Genomic DNA, 14,078 nt, shown 5'->3' with positions numbered 1-14,078 from the left:
GGAATTTTGAACTGTGTACATGTAAAATGCCAAGTTTACAACCTTCAGGTGCGTGTTAAGTGTACATATGACAGCTTACTGGCTTCCCTGCACTTTTCCACAGAAACATGGCAAACACACAGGTCCTTCCACAAGACTTGCACATGAGCAACATGCTTAAGGCTGTGAAAATCCGAGAAAGGACTAAACAGGACATGGTGAAGCCCAGCAACGGAATCATACATCATTTTAAAGCAATGCACCGATTCACTATTGAACTGTTTATGATTTGTCACTTTTGCACCAAATTTCGGGAGATTCTTCAAAAGAGTCTGTTTGACAGATCCATGCAAGTTGCGCTGGAAAGTCACAAAAGGTTAAACGCATGTAAAGAAGTGAAGAAGCTTGTCCCTTTGAAAACAAATGGTAAGTAGTTTGTGTGTGTGTGTGTGTGTGTGTGTGTGTATGTATATATATATATATGTATATATATATATATATATATATATATATATATATAATGTGTGTATGTGTATGTATAGGTGTGTGTGTGTATTTATTTTATATATATATATATATATATATATATATATATATATATATATATATATATATATATATAATCTCGAGAGAAAGAGATATATATATATATATATATATAGATAATTAATATACTAGTGTGTTTATGTACTTGCATAATTGCTTATCTTTGTATTTATGAAAGAAATCACACTCCAAGCAGATTGTTACTTTATCATATATAGTATTCTTTATTATGACAGATCTTAAATAATATTAACTGATTTAATATATTTCATCAGTTTTAGACTGGCAGGTTAAATGTACTGTCCATGACTTAAGATATGTACTGCCACCTTATATGATTTATGTTACACATCTATGTTTTCTGCGTTTTTATATGCTCATGTTTGTATGTTTCTGTTCTTTGAATTCTTCCTATACACATGGGCAGTTTATTCAAACAGTTTTAATGACTTTCAACCAGATTTCAATTGTAGAAAATACCAACATCCCTGCCATCTATATATAAATGGATGGTGGTAGGTTGCCTTATTCTGTTTTTGCAACTAAAAGCTGGTTGAAATTGAGTCCATGTGCCATGGGAGGGATTTACTAAAACTGGAGCACACAGAATCTGGTGCAGCTGTGCACAGTAACCAATCAGCTTCTAGTTTGTTCAATGAAGCTTTAACAATAAAACCTGGAAGCTGACTATGCACACTGCACCAGATTCTGTGTGCACCAGTTTTAGTATATTTCCCCCCCATGTGTCTACTCTACAGTGAAGTTGATGTGAGTCACTTCAAACCAGGGGCAGACTGACCGTTTGGAAACTCTGGCACTGCCCGAGGGCCCGGGATCAGTAGGGGGCCCCATGAGATGCCCCTGGTACCTTTTTCATAGGCTTTTTTGAGTTTGGGCAAGGAAACGGGCCCCATGATCCCCTATTGCCCGGGGGCCCCATGAGTTGTCAGTCCGCCCCTGCTTCAAACCATGAAACTGATGGGACATTTTGTCTGAGAAAATTTGAATTGCTTTGATGGGTCTCCTTGTAGAGATTCCATGATATTTAAAGTAGAATTTGCAGGGGTGTATGTGTTCTAAATATACTTAGGTCATCTTTTTGTGACCCAGCAAAGTTACAGTGTTAAAAAAAAATCATCTGCTTAACCACGATTAGTTTTCTTCAGCTGAACTTTATTCATAATTCCTAAAGAAAAACTAATTTGGGTCATAGCACAGCATTACTCTTTGAACTTTACTGACATACATTCATAAAATAGTTACGTTCAACAAATTTTTTTTTTTTCAAAAAACGCCACATTCACAGAATACCTTACAGGAAGTTTACCTTCTGAATAATAAACCCGTGTGACTTGAAATATCAGAATGACATGAAATGAGGAAGAACATGGGTCATATAAAAATTGAAACTTCTGAGGGAGAAGAGAAAAATTCCCACTTCAATTGTCTGCACAGATTTCACTTGTCTGATGAATATGCATTCCAACTGAGCTTGTCCCGCCCTCTTGGAAAGTCCTGTCTGCTGTTATGTTGAAAGGAGAGAAAAAAAAAATTCAATAGACTTTAGCCAATTGCCAGTCATCTAGCTGAACTCTGGGAAATTCCGAGTGACAGGGAATTTTATGCTGATCATTCTTTGATTGGCACAGGCAAAACAAATCTGATCTTTGTTCCACATTTTACAATAGAAGGGAAATTTACCTGTCAGCTTTACAGACTGCTCTTTTGTGCTGGGCTTTTTCATCCTCCACCCAGGTACTTTGCAGCTGCAGCATTACTGAACATAGAACAGTCTAGCCGTGTTTTATTTTCAGTTCAGTTAAAGCTTTTTAGTTATGATAGTTTGGTCATTTTTTTTAATGCTGCCACACAAGTAGCTAATTTTTCTTGATCTGACTTGGATCAGCTAGAACAAGACCTTTCTGGTTATCTAATGGACAGTTTGCTGGATATGACTACTGTCCGTGATACTTTTTTTATTTGCACTAACATACAATTTTGAGGACAAGCTTTTGGGGTATCTCCCCTTCTTCAAAGTCCAAGCAGTACTATACAAATCACAAAGTTTCAGCAGAACGTTAGAAGGGATGAAAAAGAAAAAAGAGGTTAGAGATAAGATACAGCAAAAGTGAGTGGGGGGGGGATACTACACTCACACACAGGGAGTAAGCTTGAGCTAATAGTGCAAATAAAAAAAGTATCACGGACAGTACTCAATTGTTTCTGCCGCAAATGCACTAATACAGCTACAATCACCTCCAGCAAATTGGATATGACTGGAATTTCCAATTGGTTTTCATTAAAAAGAAAATCCACAACACTTTGCAATAATCAAATCATCAGGTTAAAAAAAAAGTCAACCAGACTGAAAAAGTTGTACGATTGGATTGTAATATGTAAAGACTTTTTTAATGTATTTCCAAGTTTTCAATGGTTATATTAAAAGCTATAACTAGGAGTTAGTTTTCTTATGCGCTCTGGTTGCCTAAAGCCTTCCAAAAATCAGTAGGTTTGTACCAAACGTGCAGAGGTAGAGGCACAGTCTGTGCATGCTAAATAAGGGCCCTTTGGGATTTAGGGGCCAGTTTACATGAGATGTGGGTCAGGTATATGATGCCACCCATTACTCCTATCACATACGTATGTGTGGACAATACTCACTTCAAGCCTGCTCAGAACGCAGAGACAAGCTTCATGATGCCCTATTTCCTTTAACTGACTTGGGCAGTTGGACAAAAAATATTCTTTCACAGTGGCCCTTATGGGTATGGTTGTCACTAACTGGCCCCAGTGTGCATGTTTGTGATAGACGTAGACTGTAAGCTCTTTGGACTGGGAATAATTTAAATGAGTTGGCATGCTGTCTGAAACTCTACAGAAAAAAAGCTGCAATACTATAGTTATTTTGTTAAAGTGGAAGTCCAGACAAGCAGTAAACACTTGTTACTCCATTCATGTATTCATTGAAATTCAGTAAATATACATTCCTTCCTTTGTATTTGTTAGTTTTCTATAATTCCCTGTACAGTATAAGGCACAGTACGTGAGGGGTGACCAGCACTCTGAGCCAAACAGAGCTTCCTTGGCTTGCAAAGTGCTGTCAGTTTAACACTGTGGACATGCTTACAGAATGGTCGAACACAGAGGTTGATCATATCAGTGTGTTGTTCCTTCATTGTTTAGGTACCAGCTGGGGAAGAAGAGCTGACAAAAAAAGCAGAATATCACCAGAATTTTCTTTTAGGGCTCATGCACATGGGCACCGTTTGGTATACAACATATGCGTATGTTTAGGAAAGTAGCAGTGGAAACCTATGTACAGCCACATATAGCCAGTCATTACTATGGTCAGCTGTATGCAGCAGCTGTGTATCTCGGGTGCTGAAAAACGCCCCTAATTTATGCTGTATGTTAAAAAGCATTCATGTGCAAGGGTCCTAAACAGCTGTATAGAGACTTCATTGTCAAGTAAAAGCAGAAGAACGAGGGTAGCTCTTCCTGTTGCTTCGCACAAGAAAGTCAGAAAGGGAATTTCCATTTTTCCTTATTTAAAAAATATGCTCTAGTATAAGGCATAGGGTGCAGTGTGCCAATAAGAAAATCTGCTTTGGTTTAGTGGATATAATCTGCAGAAATCTATTTCAGAAGTTATGTTTTGAGACATGTTGTAATAGGCATGTGTTTTATCTCCGGGCAATGTAAAAAAAACAAGTTATTTTGAATTAATGAGCGTGAACTTGATGCAGAATTATGAAATGTGGCAATGCTTGATTGAGTAGTATTCTGAGCTTGTGCGTCATAGTTGCTGGGACCACAAATAAATGAGCCCAAATATATTTCTGGAAAAGTCTGTAAACTTTGACCAAGTATGACTTGTCTTCATGACTTACGTGTTTCATGAGTTTGACATGATGAAAACACATGCAAGATGGCATTATGGAAAGGGCCATTCTACAACTCATAGACCACATACTAGCTTCAGGGCAGGGACTCAATGAATCGGTTCGGCTTTAGTGACCCAAATTACTATCGTAAGTCTGGACATGCCTAATTTTGTCAAAGCCTCTCTCACGGATGCTTTTTTGTTATAGCTGCAAACATACTTTTTAATACAGCAGTGAGCAATATGTAATTCGTTGCAATCCATTGGAGCCCATCCATGGCCATCTTTTTATTGGCAAACTGCTCAAAACTAATGAAAGATTTAGGTCTAATGTTTATGAGCATTCAATAGGTCCTTTTCTGACACCACCTTGTTATAGTTTGACAGCTGTCTTCCAGTTGTTCTCCTTTGGCCATGCCAACACACATTGCACAGGCATAGTCCGCTGTTTTCACTGTAGGTGAGCAAGCCCAGAACAATGATATGGAACAGTCCTGGAGAGCATGTAGATATGAAGTGGCTGAAAAAGGCTTGCTAAAGACTAAAGGTTTTTACCTTCAGTGTGCAGCTCCCCCTTCGGCATACACCCCCCCCTTTACACCTCAGCTCGATCCCAATCCAGCAATGTGCACGAGAGAAGCTCTCCCGGATCTCTGCCTCCTCATTTGCTGAGACACAGCAGCAGGAGCCATTTGGCCATTTGCTCCCACTGCTTTCAACCACAACCAGTGAAGAGGGAGTGGGTGGTGGGGCCGAGCTGTGTGTGTCTCATAGATACATAGAGGCGGCTTGAGAGTGAACATGCACAAGTGCCCCCAAAGCAAGCAGCTTGCTCTGGGGGCGCTCAGCAGGAGGGAAGAGCCTGGAGCGCTGGGGGGGGGGTGAGAAGAGGATTGGTGCTGATCTGCGCAAAACCACTTCATAAGGCAGGTAAGTATAACATGTTTGTTATTTTTAAAGAACATATGAACCTTTACAATCACTTTAACAAGTATATTCCATCCAAAATGTCACAAGTTTACAGGGGAACACGGGGCTGGGGGTTTTTGATTTCCAGATATGAGGGGAGGAAAATAAATTCTGATTCAGGCAGGTGTGGGACTTAACAACTATTCTCACTGTCAGGCTATGGTATGCTCAGTCTACTTTTATAATGGCTTCTAGATTTCCCTACTAACATAAAGTTTTAAAGGTACTTATGTTATACCAAAAATACAATCTAATGAGCATGATGGAGAGATTTATGTTTTTTTAGGAGTCAATATGTTGATTTTTCTGTCTGCAGTCTGCCATATAAATTCTGTCATTTTTTTTTTGTAGGTGATGGAAACTGCTTAATGCATGCCACATCTATGTATATGTGGGGTGTGCAGGACACAGATTTACTGCTGAGAAAAACCTTACAAGAAGTTCTAAGAACATCAGATACTCGAAACTTTAAATTCCGCTGGCAGCTTGAATCTGTTAAATCCACAGAGTTTATACAAACAGGGCTTCGATACGATACTAGGGTAAGATATGGAAAACAAATTATTTAGCAATGCGGGATCAATGAATCTGAAACTTTCTTAGTATTTTTTAGTATAATTATAATAACTGGAACAAATGGAAATTGTCCTCTATAAGACATAAAGCTAGCCATAGATTATTTTTTTTCAGCCAGCAGGCTGAACAAATTAAAACAGATTCCTCTCTCCACACAAGCAACGTTGATGAAGGAATCCATTCCCCTCCCCCCACCAATTGGATTATTGTATTCTGACAGCGGGACATGGAACTGTTAGAATACACTGATCAGTGGCTGCAGCCGTTGGTCAAAAAACGTTTTCCAACATGTCAATTTGCCAGAAGTCGACCTATCAACTGCTGCTGAAGAGGGATGGACTATCCCTGCTGAACAGGGATAGGACTACGGAGCTAGGTTTAAAATACCTGGCAAGCAATATATACATATATATATATATATATATATATATATATATATATATATATATATATATGTATGTATATGTGTGTATGTATATATATGAGAGAGGGAAATCCCCCAACCCCCATTGAAAGTTCATACAAACCCATATGCTGATGCTACTACCACTTGATAGGGCATCCCATAGTTAATACTGCTTAAGGATGGACAAATTCAAGGAGATTCCTATGTTCCTTACCATCCCAATAGGCGATATATCTCTAAGGCTCTGTTCACACCAATGCGTTTTTTGTGCTTCTTGCAGAAACGCACTACAGTCCATTTAACGTGGTTTCCAATGGAACGTGTTGACATCTCTGCTTTTTTTGAGCTGCTGCATTTTTTGAAAGGGTCCGGGACTATTTTTAAAAGCAAAAAGCAGTGTTTTTTCTACAATAGAGTTTAATGGAGAAGCTGTTGACATATATGGTAGTGTGTTTTTGGCGCATTTTGCATTTTTATTCTGCCCAAAAAAAATATGCTTTAACAAAAAAAAAAAAGCTGAACAAAATACGGTAAGAGTGTGTCAAAAACGCATGTAGAAAATTGCAAAACAAACTGCAAAAAGCACTAGAGAGCACCAAATGCAAAATGCATATATGTCAACCAAGCCTAAAGCAGAAACAAAACACTCCTTTGAGGCGTCATAGGTATATAATGCCTTTGATAAAGCTTTGGGAAAGACTATTTTTAAATACATTCATGGCACAGAAATTGCAATGTGAAACATTGTGTGTATGATGAAACTGACAGTTATACAATTTGTTTCTAAAATGACTTTTATTTTATCCACAGAATTGGGATGATGAATGGGAACATATTGTTAGGATGGCATCAACAGAGCCCTCAATGGGCCAAAATGGACTCCAGTATAACTGCCTTGAAGAAATTCATATATTCGTCCTAGTTAACATCCTTAGGAGACCAATCATTGTTCTTTCAGGTGACTATATTGAAAATGGAAAATGTTGTCTTCCTTTCTATTGTGGGTTTGAATAGTCTTTAGGTTTAAATGCCTCTGTTTGTTTTTATCACAATTTATTTAGCACAGAGGCAAACAGAGCACTATAGATAATTCCCTGGATACTGTTTAGAGGGGTAAGGAACTTTGTATTTGAACAATTTATTTTGCTTTAATTTAAAGCAAACATAAATCCACAAATTAACTGTTTCCTAAAAGAAAACTCAAGTTAGAAATGTACAAAAATGTTATTAAACCTTTAATCACACAAACCAATATTGTTTCCTTCAATGTCCTTATTTACATTCTGCCTAGTAGTGCCTGCACAGGATATGTTACGGCCGATCTTTCAGGACCTCAATTGGTGTCATTGCTGGTCATGTGTGCAGCACAATGATGATGGCAGAACTAAATAGAGGCTAAGATGGCACTGTTCTTGGCAGATAAGAAGATAGGAATGTTCAGTTCACTTTAAGACAGGGCTGGTTATTGACAAATAAAAATGCATGCGTCAGGGAAGTGGTTGAATGTCATTATTTAGTTGGTGTCAAGCACTTTTTAGATTATATGTATGTTTGAATACTGAATGTTTGAATGGTCTGAATACTAATAGCTACACCAACACTGTTTAACAATCAGACCATGCTTTTTTAGGAATTCCTAAAACTTTGCTGTTAGAAGTCCAGACAGCAAAGATACATAGGGATTAGACATTAATGCATAAGACCCATGGTTCTCAGTAGAACCTAGAAAAATGTCCATGGTCTCTAAATAAAACATTTTTTTTTGGTTTGGGATCAAGACCAACTGATTGCTGCTGTCTGCTAAGTTTACTATGGAAGAACAGATCTTGGGCTCATATCGAAAGCACTTAGTGATACAAGGCATCATTAGTGTAGAGGAGACAGCTTGTGGTGTTGGGAGTCAGAAGGCAGGAAGAGGCAGAGCAGAATGCCACAACCAAGCAGGGCCAATAGACTAGTTGGGAGAGCCTAGAAAAGAGAGCCTGGGAAATGAAGAGATCTTGCCTAATCATCACAGCTATTTATGACATCCTACCCTTACCCTGAAGGAGGTATACCTGAATCAGTGGTGGGAAGAAGATTGCACTCTCAGTCAAACACCTTGCAAGTGACAACAGAAACTGCCCAGAATGATTGGAAGATATAGGTTTCTCTATAGAAGTGAGATGCAGGGGTTTTGTTGCTACTTCTACAGTCAGGCTTCTAAAGAAGATGGGAGTGAGGAGTCACTCCCTGCAAGTCCTTATCAAATGCAGCAGAAAAAGTAGCAATTTGATTTGGACTTAGGCTCCATGCACATGGGGCGTTGTAATAATGCTGGTAACGTTAGCTGTGTAAAGTCACGTTAAAAATGTGAGTTTTTCAGCTTTTTTTTAGCGCTTTTGCATTAGCATTTTTACGCGTTTTGTTCTTTTTAGCTTATTTTTACAAAAAAAATTATATTTTTGCTCAAAAAAAGTCCAAAAACGCTGGTTTACCACGTTTTACCGTGTTTTGCCATGTTTTTCAGCATTAGAGCGTTTTTCCAGCTAAAAACTCTAGAAACCCACTAGTTCTGGGGTTTTTTTCCTGCCAAAAAACGCTGATTACAGTCTGTGTGTGCATGGACATATAGGATAACATGCTGGGGAGTTTAGTGGCTGTAGAAAAAAATGCCATAGACAGCCGCTGTAAAAACGTCCAGTGTGCATGAGGACTTAAAGGAAAGACAAGAACATGGCTGCAATATTAGACAGGCAAATATGGAACCAAGGGGGGTGTACTTGGCAGGTCGTATATGAGCTTTCTGGAGGGGAGTGGGCTTACCAATACAGTGCCGCTGAGGGAGGGTGCCCACTTAATTACCCTGATGATGCACAGCCCCCCTCCCTTTTTATCACCTCAAGATCTAGAGTTACCATTGAAGTTGAAAAATCAAGTCCTCTTAGCTCTAATCTGATTGAGTAGGAACAATAGAAAAGGTTTAGGCTCATTTGTAACTGCAAGTGATGTTAGCATCTCATGATAGTTAAGCAAACATAATTATGAATAATAGGAATAATAAAAAACAGGGGTAGGGGTACATATAATAATTCTGCCACATATGCAAGGCAGTGCTAAATAGGAGCATTGAGAGAGACAGATTTAATTTAAGAGCTCAGGTTCTTCCATAATGTCCTCTTCCTGCTGCTCTAAGCTGGAACTATGGCAGAATAAAACATTCCCCTGACCACTTCTTAAATGTGCGTCTGTTTAGCATGAACCTGTGTAAGTCTGTCTTGGTTGTCTACCTTCAATTGAAGTGCCACACCACTGCTAAGAGGTTCAGATACAACTTTATTAAGATAAAAGTCAGGTGGAAAACTCAAAAAGTAGCCAATGTGTTTTTGGGGTCCAAAAGCCCACCCCCCTTCTTCATGAAGGCTTGATCGACAACAATGTGAACAAACCAAGAGTGAAATGGACCTACAATGGTAATTTTTTCAGTGTGAATTATGTGCACAGGCCTTATCAGCAGCTTGTTAGGCAGACAATTTTTGGATTGCACCCCTGACTTTTATTGGAATAAAGTTGTATCTGGATCTCTTAGTAGTGGTGTGGCAGTTCAGTTTTTGTTTCATTGCAGCTAATTGTGTAATGAATTGGCTTGATAAATGTTCACCAATGTGTTTACTTTTTCTCCACAGACAATGTAATTCGTAGCTTGGAGTCTGGCTCTAGCTTCTCCCCTCTTAATGTTAGTGGGATTTACCTACCTCTCCATTGGCCTGCACAGGAATGCTATAAATACCCTATAGTTCTTGGCTACGAAAGCCAGCATTTTGCACCTCTTGTCACTATGATGGACACTGGTCCAGGTATGTACAATTGATTTGCACCCTGATACTTAACTTTGAAAGTTAGATACTTCCAGATATTGTCTCCATTCTGAAAATCATGAACATTTATGATCCAGCTGTTCAGTAATGATTATCCAAAATCTAGAGAAAACAGTATTACTACATACACATGCAGTTACAGTCGCTATATAACTAGGTTTTTGATTAAGTTCATTCAGAATTTGCATGTATGTATAGTTCAGGAGATTAGGGAAACAACCCATGCAGACTAAAATCAGCATATGTTTTCATTTTTTAGCTTCATTGACTGAATAAATAGTCACGTACATTCTCTTTCTGAAAGAATTAAATTTTTTTAAGCAGAGATTCGAGCTGTCCCACTTGTGTTCAATGAGAGTGGTAGATATGAAGATATGAAAGTGCACTTCTTAACTGATCATGAAGAAAAAACCAAAGACAAGCTTCTGAAAGAGTATTTATATATACTGCAGATACCTGTTCAGTCATGGGAACATGGCACTACCCATCTAATAAATACTGCCAGGTGAGTTCACCTTCTAATAGACTTTTCCTTCTGTTAGTTTTCTTTGGCAAGATGACTCAAAACAGTATATTTCTTTATGCATATGAGTAAGAATTACCAGTGAGGTTTTTATTCCAGTTCTAGTTTTATTTACTCCAGTACTGAGGTTATTAGTGGATTAAACCATCTTCTGATTAACCACTTGCCCTCCTGAGGATTTACCCCACTTCCTGACCAGGACATTTTTTGTGTTACGGTGCTGCGTTACTTTAACTGACAATTGTGCGGTAATGCAACGCTGCACCCAAATAAAATTTACGTCCTTTTTTTACCACGAATTGAGCTTTCTTTTGGTGGTATTTGATCGTCCTGTGCGGTTTTTATTTTTTGCACTATATAAAAAAAAGACCGACAATTTTGAAAAAAAAACAACAATATTTTTTACTTTTTTCTGTAAACATGTCCAGTAAAAAAATTTTAAAAATCACATTTCGTCATAAATTTAGGCCAAAATGTATTCTGTCTACATGTCTAAAATCCCAATACGTGTAAATTAATTGGTTTATGTGAAAGTTATAGCGTTTACACATGTCGGTATGGATACTGGAATTTTTTTTTTTATTTTTCATTTTCACTAGTGATGGCTGCTATTTTACTGTAAGCTGTGTCCGTGCTGTGCACAGCCATCCAAAGTAGTGTGCACGAGCTGACAGGAATGAGAACTGTATTATTTAGATACAGTTCTCCTCCCCGTCAGAGATGCTCGGCAATCACCGGGCACCGGCGAGTAATCCGAATAAACTGGTGATTGACAGCTGCAGCCACAAATGGCCCCGTACCCGGAAATGCAAAATCACGTGTATATATATATATACGTGATTTTGTGCAACTCTGCCGCCCCGTAGCAGCATATCTGCTATAGGATGGTTGCGAAGCGGTCAAAGGTAACTCTCTCGAAGGCTAGGGAGCATTGTTCTTTAGATTTGAATGGACTTTATGAATAAAGGGACTTATATAAACCAACCACAACGATTCTCTGTGTACTGTATGTTTTTGCAAAATGCACAATGAGTTAATAAAGTAGTTTTAAAGGCCCAAAGTTTTTTATCTTCATGTATTGTATGCATGAAGGTAAAAAAAACCTTCTGTGTGCAGCAGCCCCCCCTAACGCTTACCTGAGCCCCAGTTCGATCCGTTCTCTGGGGACTCTCACTCCTGATTAGCTGAGACAGCCATTGGCTCCTGCTGCTGTCAATCAGCCAGTGAGCCAATCAGGAGAGGGAGTGAGCAGGGCTCAGCTGTGGCTCTGTGTGTGAATGGATACGCAGAGCCGTGGCTCAGGAGCGCGCCTGCTCAGGTGCCACTAGAGCAATATGCTTGCTGTGAGGGCACCCTTCATGAGGGAGGGACCAGGGGCATGAGCGGTGGACCCGAGAAGAGAAGGATCGGGGCTGCTCTGTGCAAAACCACTGCACAGAGCAGGTAAGTATAACATGTTTGTTATTAAAAAAAAAAACATGTTATCAGCAAAGAAGGAAAGCATTGCTTTTTGTAATGTTGCCAACAGTATAGGGAATTTGCTAAACAAGACAACAGCTATAAAACTAAATCAGAACCCTCACTGCGATGAATCTGTTCTGTAGATTTGTGGGCATAATTAACAGCCTATACATCCCTTAACTCCATTTCACATGGACAACAATATTTTTGTTATGGCAACCCTGCTGTAACATTGTAGTAACAATATTACAAAAAAACGGATATATTGTGCATCTGTTATCTTGACATTTCCTTGCTTCATTAAAAGCAGTGTAGCCCTTTTAAATGAAATTGTTTTGATCAGATAGTCAGCCATTGCATGCAATAAGAAATTATAAATTAAAATATGCCCTAACGTTTTTACTTTTTTACAGACTGGATGAGAATAATTTACCAAAAGAAATCAGCTTAGTAGAAGACTATTGTCAGCTAGTGCAACATGAATACAAAAGGTGGCAAGAGTTTTCAGAGCAAACAAGCAGGGGCAATTGTGGTAAACGTAGATATGAACTTTGCCTACCTCAACTTTCTCTTGTGGAAGTAAAATGTGAAACATTAAACTGTCCTTTCTACATGTCTGTGAACACCCAACCTTATTGCCATGAGTGCTTTGAAAGGAAACAAAAGTCAAGTGACAGAACTAAAGTTCAAGTGCACAAGGGTGAAATCATTCCCAACAGAACAGAGTATTTGGAGCCATCTTGTCAGATAACAGGGGAGACTGTGTCTGGCTCTGTCACTGCTCTGGCTACAGCACCAAGTCTTTTTATTTATAGTGAAACAAATGCAATGAAATGTAAAACACCTGACTGTCCCTTTACATTGAATGTGGAGCTCAATGGACTGTGTGAACGCTGCCATAATACCAGGCAAATTCAGTCTGGTAGGAAGGCAGACAGGACAAGGGACCCGGATATAATTAGGTGCAATATTTGTTTTCAAGACACCACAAGGACTTTTAACGGTATTTGCAGTTCTTGCTTTAAAAGGACCACAGAGCAAACACACAGTTCAAATTGCCCATCCGTGGCTCATCAGAGGTCTTTCTCAGACCCTATAAATGGATCAGGAAGCTTAGTGAACCTGACAGGTTTGGAGATAACCAGCAATAAGAGCCAGGAACCAGCTCTCGGGTCTCAGTCTGGTGCTGTGTATAATGCAGAAGAAAGAACATCTAACCAAAAGTGCAGGAAGTCTGGCTGCAAGTTTTTTGGGACACTACAAAATGAAGGATTTTGCACACTATGTTTTATTGAATATCAGGAGAATAATGGTAGGTAATTGCTAGACTTTTTAATATATACTCTTTAATATTACCTGTACTCATGTATTGCTGCTTTCTGCTATGAAATCACAGGCCAAATTTTGGCCTATTGAACTTATGGGCAGTCTATAAATATTCAAGTATTTACATATTCCTAACAAACAGCAGATTAACTTTAAACATGTCCTTGATGACCTCTCTGTCTGCAGGCACTGTGGATCAATTCTTCCTCAAATACACAGCAGACGTACTGAATGAGCACTTTCAGGTTATTCTCTCAGACAAATAAGCCCACAATTTAGGCAAGAAGGCTCCTAAAATACCATTGGGAGGGGGAAACGGGGAGCTATGTTAACTTACACAATGACTTCAGTACTTCTGATGTGACTTTTGAGACTGAATTGCTCAACAGTGTTTACAACTACAAAGGGTAGTAAAATAAGTAAATATTTAAATGTTTATGTCCTGACTGCATCTAAAAAAATAAATGTAAAAAATTTTTATATAATGACTTATCCTCTTTGTTTTCCTACAGTTTTAAACAGAAAGGTTCAACAGTGCAGAATATTATAAAA

The 14,078-nt window shown here is 38.6% G+C and overlaps 1 protein-coding gene across 2 annotated transcripts in view; it reads left to right on the top strand.

Annotated features, from left to right (window-relative positions):
- Nucleotides 1–14,078, top strand: part of TNFAIP3 (TNF alpha induced protein 3) — a 45,120-nt gene that overhangs the window by 24,084 nt on the left and 6,958 nt on the right. For both annotated transcript variants that reach the window (XM_089676237.1, XM_089676238.1), the window contains exons 2-7: nucleotides 104–405; nucleotides 5,729–5,919; nucleotides 7,170–7,317; nucleotides 10,025–10,195; nucleotides 10,541–10,721; nucleotides 12,614–13,512. In XM_089676237.1, the coding sequence (XP_089532363.1) occupies nucleotides 104–405; nucleotides 5,729–5,919; nucleotides 7,170–7,317; nucleotides 10,025–10,195; nucleotides 10,541–10,721; nucleotides 12,614–13,512 (1,892 nt within the window). The remainder of the gene's footprint in view (nucleotides 1–103; nucleotides 406–5,728; nucleotides 5,920–7,169; nucleotides 7,318–10,024; nucleotides 10,196–10,540; nucleotides 10,722–12,613; nucleotides 13,513–14,078) is intronic.

The sequence above is a fragment of the Staurois parvus genome, unplaced genomic scaffold, assembly GCF_062004578.1.
Source record: "Staurois parvus isolate SC_StPar_1 unplaced genomic scaffold, SC_StPar_1.0 ptg000165l, whole genome shotgun sequence".
NCBI classification, from domain to species: Eukaryota; Metazoa; Chordata; class Amphibia; order Anura; family Ranidae; genus Staurois; species Staurois parvus.
Note: the sequence above shows the minus strand (reverse complement) of the source record. Positions and strands in the feature narration are given on the sequence as shown.